General features: G+C 36.5%; 1 protein-coding gene across 1 annotated transcript; it reads left to right on the top strand.

Moving 5' to 3' along the window:
* Positions 1-9,392, top strand: LOC113665849 (uncharacterized). The gene is made up of 10 exons (XM_027181582.2): positions 1-134; positions 266-488; positions 2,822-2,994; positions 3,845-3,946; positions 4,124-4,239; positions 5,312-5,443; positions 6,246-6,358; positions 6,882-6,931; positions 7,376-7,469; positions 8,084-9,392. Exons 2-10 carry the CDS (start codon positions 276-278, stop codon positions 8,657-8,659), a joined length of 1,569 nt encoding a protein of 522 aa, XP_027037383.2. The 5' UTR covers positions 1-134; positions 266-275; the 3' UTR covers positions 8,660-9,392.
* Positions 9,393-10,179: the final 787 nt, after the last annotated feature.

Here is a 10,179-nt window from a genome sequence, read left to right as displayed (position 1 = left end):
GGGCTTATTCTCCCTCGTCCCCTTCTTTCTCAGCAAACAGCTATTGTTGACAATGGCGATATGGAGTCTGATTCATTCGGCGAGGAAAAGTTAATTTTTGTGGACGATTGCGAGCATTAATCTTTTAATTTTTTGTGAGTCAAAGTGGAAAATTCAAAACCTTGTTGCACGTATTATAATCTTACAAGCCTCCTGTTTTTGCAGTGAAGTTTGTGTTCACAGAGGAACGATCGTTTGAACACACATTTCCTATTCCTTTGTACAGATTTCTTAGGATGATTCCTGTTCACGGAGCGGACGGTACGGCAACTTCGTCGAGGGCTTCGTCGACTGTGACGATGAACCAGAAGGAAAGAATAAATGGCTGGTCTTGCCCATGGCATCCTCTTCAATTCGTCGCGTGGTTTTTCATTTTCTTTTTCTCCGTTTGTTATTTTGGTGTCTTCGTGTTTTACCTCCCTGAAGAATGGAAGGCAGCTGGATTCATTGTATCCTTTGGTGATGTTGACTTCTAGAGCTTTCCTTCAATGTTATGCGTAAAATCAGGAAGATGTAGTCTTTTTTACTCATATAGATCAATGTATGCACAACGCTAAAAGGTGAAATCTACAAATTATACGACTCAAGCGCGAGAATGAAGTGTTTATCACGTAATTTTATGTCTAATGACTGTCTGTTAATGACTTGAGTTTTTATAGCAAAGAGTGATGAGAGTTCGTGTACACGTTTAACTTTTATCTTTTTTCTACTTTCCCTGAACATATCTAACCCTAAATTTTAAATAGTAGTCGGGCTGATATCAAGCTTACAGAAACAGTTATTGCCGAGGAGGAAATGAATTTCCAAACTTATGATTTTGTGGATAGTCATAATTAAATTTTCTCCGTTGTTCTTCAGTTTCAGCTACAATGATAATTCCTTTACTAAGTGGTAAACCATGAAAAATTTACTTCGAAGTTTTGTAATTTCCTCGCGTTTAACGCAAATGGGAACAAACTTGAATTTTTGGAGAAATTTATGTTACGACTTCATTAACTTGTAATTGTGAAAATAGTTTTTTTTTTTTTACACTGCAGCGAATTTTAAGTTGGTTATTGCATGGACAAATTTATAGTTCTGACAGCCCCTAAAGCTCTAATAATGTTGAAGAAGTAGGAGATAGGAAATGTTCTTCATCATAATAATGACTTCTGCATGCAAGAACAATATATATTAAGTGTCATAATGTCTTAATTATACCTTCGCTTCCGCTATTGTAACAATTGTCTAGAATATATCACTTACGAGTAAAGCTGAAGAAAGTAGTTTTTTGTTAAAGTTACCTAAGTTGAAAATCAGAGTACTTGTCTTTTAGAGTTCTGATTCAGAGGAGTTTTAACCCTTTCATTTCCAGGATTCTTTTTTCATTGATATATTTACAAGTAGGAAGGTCATGGTAAGAAAGGAAACATCATATTGGGGATAAAGTTTTTTATAACACCAAATTCTCAGAAGTAAATTTATCAAAGACATATGGCAGTGAGTGCAGAGAAATATTTAGGTTTGGGTTGTGAAAAATTTAGAACAGAGCTCGATAGAGTAGTCTTCATATATGTCTGCTACAGAAAAGTTTTTGGAAAGGTAATAACATGATTTGCAGTGCAATTTGGTGTTAACAAGCACAAGTAAATTGTTTGAAGACAACAAAATTGCACAAGCCCATATGGTAAGTGCAAACTGTAATCTTTGAAAAATTTAAAAGAGCTTATTACTCCAAATTGCAAGACAAATCATGTCACCACTCATTAATAATTTACATGACAATCATCACAGGAAGGCAAGACAGACAAACTTCAAAAGGCATGCGCATACTATTTGTAATTTGCATTTGTGTTAGAACTTTATACTTGTGTTACATGAGAATACACTTGCTTTCAGCTTATTAGAAGCATGGAATTTTTTCATGTATATTATTACTCTGAGAACACATTTAAAAGTGAAATGTGATCATCGCAGTAAATTTTCCAATTTAAGCAATTGGAAAGAAGAAGCCTGAAAAAAATCAGGGCTTCAACGGGATTCGAACCCGTGACCTCCGCGATACCGGTGCGATGCTCTACCAACTGAGCTATGAAGCCACACATTGGGAGCGAGGTCAATTTATTGAGTTCATATCTTCCCGTGCAGTGAAATGATGTGAAGTTTATATACCAGCTCAGTTGGTAGAGCATCGCACCGGTATCGCGGAGGTCACGGGTTCGAATCCCGTTGAAGCCCTGATTTTTTTCAGGCTTCTTCTTTCCAATTGCTTAAATTGGAAAATTTACTGCGATGATCACATTTCACTTTCATCTACAACCGCAGTACAAATATGAATTATTTCATATAAACTTCACATCATTTCACTGCACGGGAAGATATGAACTCAATAAATTGACCTCGCTCCCAATGTGTGGCTTCATAGCTCAGTTGGTAGAGCATCGCACCGGTATCGCGGAGGTCACGGGTTCAAATCCCGTTGAAGCCCTGATTTTTTTCAGGCTTCTTCTTTCCAATTGCTTAAATTGGAAAATTTACTGCGATGATCACATTTCACTTTCATCTACAACCGCAGTACAAATATGAATTATTTCATATAAACTTCACAGAACACATTTAGTTTTGTTGTTTTTTTAAGAAGCCACAATATTTATGATACATATGTTTGTACTTGTCTGACAATGCAGTCACACACATTTTATGACATGAACTATGTTTGGCCTACATGTCACCAAACTGCGATGCTCTACTGTGATTGGTTAACTCTATTATTAAGGCATTTTTCCTTAACCAATGTGTTCAGATTCCAGGTGGTTTTTGTGTTGTTCACATCATTTTTCATTTGATGGCACTGACCTTAGACCCAGCTGATCCTAACATCAGAGGTGATACACAAAAGGGCAAAGCAATCTTTGATAGGAGCCAGCATGAACATGTTATTGAAAACTCCCACTGTTATATCTGCCAAGCTGATGTGTAAGCTCTTCTATCGATATTACTTTTTATAAATATGTTTCCTTAAGATAATGAGAAAACTATAGAATTATGAAAAGAGCCAGTTAGATTTTTGCAGACTTTTGACATTTGTAGAAACATCTATTCAGGAACTTCTCAGACTCTGCTGGGAAGTTGCTAAGTTTTGGAGGGATTTGTAGAAAACTTATGGACAGTTCTACTGAATGACAGAAAGGGTCAAGTTTGTGCTTAAAGCTAGTGGACATTAAGAGAAGTGAAGGTGGTTAGAGGTGGATATGGCGATGTAAAGATTGACTGCCAGCCATTGACACAGAGATGAAAAGCTGTTTTACTATATACTAAAACAGTGAGATACTATGGAACAAAAAGATAATTTGACTCATTTATTCTGCTGTTTTTAATGTTTTTGGGCACAACTCCTGTGCAAGTTGCTTGGAGGTGAATGACAATAAGGATATTTAGAGTTTGAGGAGTCACTCTGTGCATGCCTTCAATGCTATCCACTGTTTTAGTGTAAAATATGAAATAAACATCTTTCAAAGTTTTGGACGGAGGTCTATACCATAATCTGAACATGTTTGTTGCTAAGCTAAATATTGTTTTGTTGAATATACATGAGATTGTGAAAATGATAAATGATATAACTACTGGTATGTAAAAAGGGGTTAGGCCAGGCCTTATAATACTGGACAAGTGAATTTTGTGGTTGGATGATAAGAATCTAGAAAGATTTGTTAAAAATCATCTCATTGCAACCATTACTTTGGAAGATTTGTACAAGACAGTGTTGTTGGTCATGCAAATTGCAACAAATAACAAGTAATAAGTGAAATGTTTCCGATTTCAACAGTGGACCCAAAAGCAAACATTGCTCTGTGTGCAACAAATGTGTATCTGATTTTGACCATCATTGCAAATGGCTGAATAACTGTGTAGGAGGACAGAATTATAGGTATGCTAATTCAACTCTTGTCTTGCATGTAAGTTCATTCAACAGCTTGCCTTTTATCCAGAATAGTAAGCCTTATGTTTGTAATTGTTATGATATGATTTTTTTCAATATTGTTTGTGACAAGATGTTTTCATTGTTAGTAAATATTAATGCTTTGAATTGTTCTTTAATCCACAGATTGTTTATTGGCTGTGTTTCTAGTGCCTTTGTTCTGGCATTAACAGTATTCACGATTAATTTTTACATCTTTGTAATGTACTTTGTGGACAAAGAAGGCATTAAGTCATTAACAGGTACATTTAAACAATTTGGTTGTTTTTATCTGTAACTATGGTGTTGTACAGCGTTTATGAGGAAATAACTACCAAAATTATCCCACTACCATTAAATTTGTGCTGTGAACAAGTTACTTTCATGTTCACTCCTATGGTAATCCCACAATGTGTTTGTTACCAGGGAGAAGTATCTTGTAATTAAGGATGCAACTATGATAATCTTAAAGGGGGTAAGTTTCTAAAGAAACTGTGGTGCTGCATTGGTGGGAGGGTATGACAGGGTAATTTAGTATTATTAACTGAGTTGATAGTGTAAATTGGCCACCATAAAGAGTTTAAAAGCTGATGTTTTGAGCGTTAGCCCCTTGTCAGAGCAGTTGATGAAGTGCTAATGCTGGAAACATCAGCTTTTTTACTCTATAGTGGCCAACTTATGTTATTAACTGGGCTGATAATATTACATTACCCTATGATTATCTTAACTGTAGTGGTGACAACAATGAGTTATAGTTTAGAGGGTAAGTTTTTAAAGAAAATGTGGTACTGTGTTGGTGGGAGAGTGTATTACTAGTTTGGTCTGATTGTCCAGTTAAGTGTAGTCCAGAGAACAACTGTAGTAGTAGTGACCCAATGCCTTTTGATTGCCCTACATCAGCAGTAGTAGTGACTGATGTTTTGACAACCTGAGCAGAGGTGATCATTAGAGTCAAGTGACCAGTTGTTGTTAGTCGAATGCACTATGTCCAGTTTTTGTAAACTTATTGGTCATTTAGCCATTATGTTATGGGCTGTAAGACTCACGTGGTGTAAGTCAGTCCTGATTGGCCAGTTGCAAAACGTCAGTTGCTACTACCCTCCAACAGTCCTTCTCAGGACTACACTCACCCAGATGATCAGACCACACAATCATATGTTACCCCCAGGTTGAAACCATTGACTGTAACACTAAGTTACTAAACCTTTAGTTTTGCTCACCCCCTCCCCTGGGAATTTAATCTTGGGTTTTGTTTGTTTTTTTTTTTTTCACTGCTAGGTGCCAATGAAAGTATTGTTTAAGTGACTTAAAGCAACCACTGTGTTTGTCTTTCAGGAGGTCAGTTCAAAGTATTTGTTGAAGTCTCTTCTGATGAAGTATTTGTTGCATTCCTTGGTGTTATATTGGGTCTACTGTTGCTTACCATAGCTCTTCTTGGACACCTGCTTGGATTTCATATTTATTTAAGTAAGGAAGCAATTAATAACTGATACAACAACCTGTGATTACATAGCATCCCACTGGTTGAAAATAGCAATTAACAAGGTTCAAAATATATGCAAGGTTATTCCATTAAGGGAACATGCATTCTATCAAGCCCCACTACTGGTTAGGTGTTTTATGCATTGGGGAAAATTCAGGAAATTAAGATGTGAGCCAGAAAACCAGGAAAGAGTACAACAAGTAATGGCTTACTGTTAAATTTTGGGCTGGGAATAACTGACTTTCAAGTTCCTAATTTTTTTTTTAAGTTTGCAGTGAGACTGTTAAAACAGTGATTGCAAAAGATAAGTTTGTTGTTTCAGAATATTGACAGATGGATGTTATATGGAGCATTGACAGGACATTCATCAGCATTGTTACAAACCTATTAATACAACATACAATGCTATGAAGCAAAAAAGATAAAGATGTGTTGTTGATTTGCTTTGAACATGACATCTGATTGCAACTTGATCAAACCCATATATTGTTGATAATAACTTCCATGCTCAACTATATTGTTGAATGCCAAGTTGAAATTGACATTTAATATTATTAAGGGAAGTTTACGGCATGGTCATCAAGTTATGTAAATATTCTCCACACTTAAATGAGAACCAGATCTGGAGTCCATTGAGATTTCTTTAAAGTTCTCTGTCATCTAATGCCTAGTGATTGCCCTGTCAGCTTATGTGCATTATTGGGGTATGTTTCATTTCACAGACTTCTCTAGTAATGACAAAGTTATGTATTGGTTTTGAACCATTTGCTTTGTGCTCTTCAACAGTGTGTCATAGAATATCCACATACGAGTTCATTATTAATTCAAGAGATAGCCAAGCTGGTGTCACTGATGTTGAAGCAGGCGCAAAGTCACCATCAAATAGAAAATTATTTAAGGTATTTTAACACTGCTTTGTCTCATATTTGCTAACTTTCCAGTTATGCAAGCCATATCTGGCAGTTTCTAATAGGTCTTGGTAATTAAGAGCTGAGAGTTTTACCTGTACTTTTGCATTATTCTGTTAGACTCAAGTTGAGTCATCTTCTTGTACAAGTCAGTTATAAGTCAACATATTATGTATTGATGTGGGAGCATTTTGGGAATATAAAAAAAACTGTGTTGATCATTTGAAAAAAGAAATAAAACACGGCTGCTAAGGGTGGGAAGAACTACTTCATGACTTGAATTAACACACCTAATTGACCTCTCCCTCTTTTTCCAACCTTTTATCTGTACAGCGGTTTTTTTTTTTTCATTGGTTTTTTTTTCTCATTTACTCAAAACATTCACATGTAGCAGTAAATGAAGTGTCCTGCCTTCCCAAGTGTCATTGTTGTTGAGGTGAAATCATTGGGTATTCTTCTTTCCTTTCTGGTTGTGAGATTGTTCAGTTGATTTTCTTGTATTTTTAATTCACAGAATAAAGTGAAACCTGAAGAAGACAGGAGGGAGAATGCAGAACCTCCAAGGTGAGTCTCATCAAGTTAACCCTTTACACCCTAACATCAGTATGCAAACTCTCCATACTATGCTCTTTACATTTCCTAAGGGGCTGACAAGGAGAATTTGTTTAACAATCAAGAGCTTTAGTTTTTGATCATTTCCTTTATTCTTGTATCCTAAATGTGTGATTCAGGGATGATATTTTAAGGAGAAATTAGATACTAATCACTCTTAGGGGTTAAAGGGTTAATGCAAACAACAATTGCATTTTGCAATTTCCCTAAGAGTGCTTTCAGATGTTAGGGACCTTTGACAGTTGAGATTCTATAGCAAAGTTGTCTTAAAGTATTGCAGGAAAGAGGTTTCAACAGATGTATATCATAGGCCTAGATCTTTTTGACACTGTAACTGTGTACTGGAATTCTCCTACAACAGAGTGATATTTTTTTTGTCTTCTTTAATATTTTAAGGATTGAAATAAGTGATCATGGCAGGTCCGAGGTATCAGAGGATTCTCTTCCTGTTGAGACAACTGTCAAGTTCATAAGTGAAGTCAGTTCTAAGGTGTGTATCCGATTTGTTTGCCAGAAAGTGAGTAGATGTGCTTGGTATGCCTAATAGACCCTATTCCAACCTAGAGAATGAGGTCAAACATTTCTGTTTTAGGGAGAATTAGTCTGAATAGCACAAAATTATTTGGTCTGAGCACAAAAGAATACCGATTTCGCGATCTGTCATGAGGGGTTTTTGGATTCCAAAAGAAATTCAGAGACTTCGTTCAGTTCACTTTTTTGCTATGTCATTGTTTAATGAGAAGTTCATTCCTTTTTGGCCAATCAGAACTGAATAAGTTCCCATTTACACTATCGGTTCAACTTAGCCAGTTGTGAGGTGTACTGAATATTTTTTTCAACTCTGGTCGTTGCCTCCACTGTAACCATTATCGTAACCATTATTAGTACACAAGGGCATCGTGCTTTACGCGCGCGCTGATTGGTTAGTTCGGAAGTGAGTGGCGAGTTCTATTTACCTCTGTGCAGCTCATGAGATAGAATCGCGCGTCAGAAGTTTAATTTCTTACGTCTATTTGGTATATTAACAGAAAGTCTCTGGTACCGACATTAAAACTACCCTCTCTTTTCAGTTTATTCTTACTGTTACTGTTTTAATCACTTCAGGCTGCTGCTAAACATCACAGATCCAGTGTTGACCATAAACAATCACAAGACCAGGAATTAGTGTCTAAACAACCCTCAGTAATCAAAGATTATTCGCCACTGGGCATGACGGAGCCTTCAGGTTCAGAGGAATCCTTGAAGGAAATCACATCCACTACCCCACGGGTTGCAATTAATCAGCCGGCAATCGCAAACATGACCTCTAAGCTAGAGCAACCTGCGGAAATTGTTGTCGACCAATACGGTACTGACACAGCATCAGCCCGACCGGGGCCTAGTGGGATGACTTTTGCCGATGATGATGAAGGCGAGGAACTGGTACTAAGTCCCAGGAAGAGGAAAAAACGGAAAGTTCGTGAAGGAGTGAATTCACAGACAAGTAATAATGAGGAATGTGAACTTGTTGGGGTTATCACGAAAGATATTAAACCGGAAGATGTAGCGAAAGGACAAGACACTGTAGATGCTCCAATTCCGAAGAAGAAGAAAAAGAAAAAGACGAAGAGCGCTTCACCAGAAAGCTTACCTCCTGTTGTAAATCGCCGGCCACTTCCACAGTTACAATTGGAAGACTGACTCGGACGAATTTCATTGGGAAATTTTTAATTAAAGCACTCCAGTGACACGAATATTTTAAAATCAATCGTTATCGTTAATTGTAAATAGCAACTTAGTACATTACAGGCGAAATTTTACAAATGAAATGAAATTTCATTCGAAAATTTCACTCTACAACCCAAAAGTATTTATGATGTAAAATGAATTTGCTGTCCGTAAATTAATTTCGTAAATTAAAAGCATTTTTCTCGTAGAGACTAGATAACTCTTATATTCTTAGCCAAGTTTTACATCAATTCTTAAACGATAAGCTAGAAAGTAGTTGTAGGATTCGACTAAAGTTTTAGAATGCAGTGGTTGATGATGCTGTGAAATTCTTTAGAGCCCAAACTAATCTTGATACCAACATAATGGTCAACAATATTACTACTCTTTTGTAGCCCACTATTAATTTTTTTCCTTTATAAGATATCGAAATGGTATTCACTTTTTAAGATGTTGATATAGTGTTTCTACAAATAATGTCGTGTTATTTATAAGGGACGTTTTCTACTGAACTTTCTAGATAAGCTTTCTGCACACACTCTTAGTTCGTTTTCGGAACACAGATTATTATTTATTGCCTCGGCATCACAACCGTTATTTAACGTAATAAGCTCAGCTTTCCTGTTTTGAAAAATAGTTGTTGAGACTTAATTATTTTAAAACTTAAAATATTGGTTAAACAAAAGTAAAGTTTTGTTACAAAGAATTTTTAAGTTCTCTCTTGTAACGTTTCATGTCAAAACCGAAGGGTGTGATCATTGGCGCCCACTTGTCGTTTGGGGAGACTTGAAAGAGCACTCTTTATGTGAGAAGTGTCATTGAGTATTACTTTTATAGTTTGTTCTCTTTGATAGCCAAAGAATATCGCTCTCTCAGGCTCTTGTCGTCGGCCAAAGTCTGACGGTTAAACAAAGGGTGAAAATTAAGGTGGTTGTTAAATTTGTCACGAACTTGCGGACAAAGTTCTCCCGTTAGGCTCGAGTCCCGACTGGCTTTGCCGACTAGACGACTACAAATTCGTCTGAGAGCCACCTGAGGTGGTGACGGAGTCGTCATGATACTCTCATATCGTGATTTTCCGACTTTCAACCATTATTGATCGAGTTGCGATAAAACACGAAAATAAATTAATTGAGAGGTAAACCGATGGAACAAATTTAATCGCTAAGGACTATTAACTGTTGTGCCTGACGTTGCCAAAAGGAGTATATATAAATAAAGAACTGCATTTTTAATTACAGCGGATCAAACGGGGCCGATCCAGAAATATTCTCTACGGCTTGTAAACCAAGCACAAGGGTCCCGATATTCAAACATGGTGACAGCTATGTCAAGTCGTCGCAATCTATGACCGTTTTAAAGACAAAAAAAAAATCTAAGATTGTGGAGAGAACCACAATAAATTGATATTCGTTGTAGCCAAGTTGCAACACATGAAAAAATAATGGGTTTGCAGAAGAAGGCTTTGAAAAATTACTTATTTCTCAATATCA

The sequence above is a fragment of the Pocillopora damicornis genome, chromosome 3, assembly GCF_964200805.1.
Source record: "Pocillopora damicornis chromosome 3, jaPocDami1.2, whole genome shotgun sequence".
NCBI lineage: Eukaryota > Metazoa > Cnidaria > Anthozoa > Scleractinia > Pocilloporidae > Pocillopora > Pocillopora damicornis.
The sequence above is the reverse complement of the archived record's forward strand: the minus strand, read 5'-3'. Positions and strand labels throughout refer to the sequence as shown.

Coding starts and splice junctions, on each gene's coding strand:
- LOC113665849 (XM_027181582.2), top strand. CDS start 276: ATGATTCCTGTTCACGGAGCGGACGGTACGGCAACTTCGTCGAGGGCT. Junction 4,240..5,311: donor AGGCATTAAGTCATTAACAG/GTACATTTAAAC, acceptor TTTGTCTTTCAG/GAGGTCAGTTCAAAGTATTT. Junction 6,359..6,881: donor CAAATAGAAAATTATTTAAG/GTATTTTAACAC, acceptor TTTAATTCACAG/AATAAAGTGAAACCTGAAGA.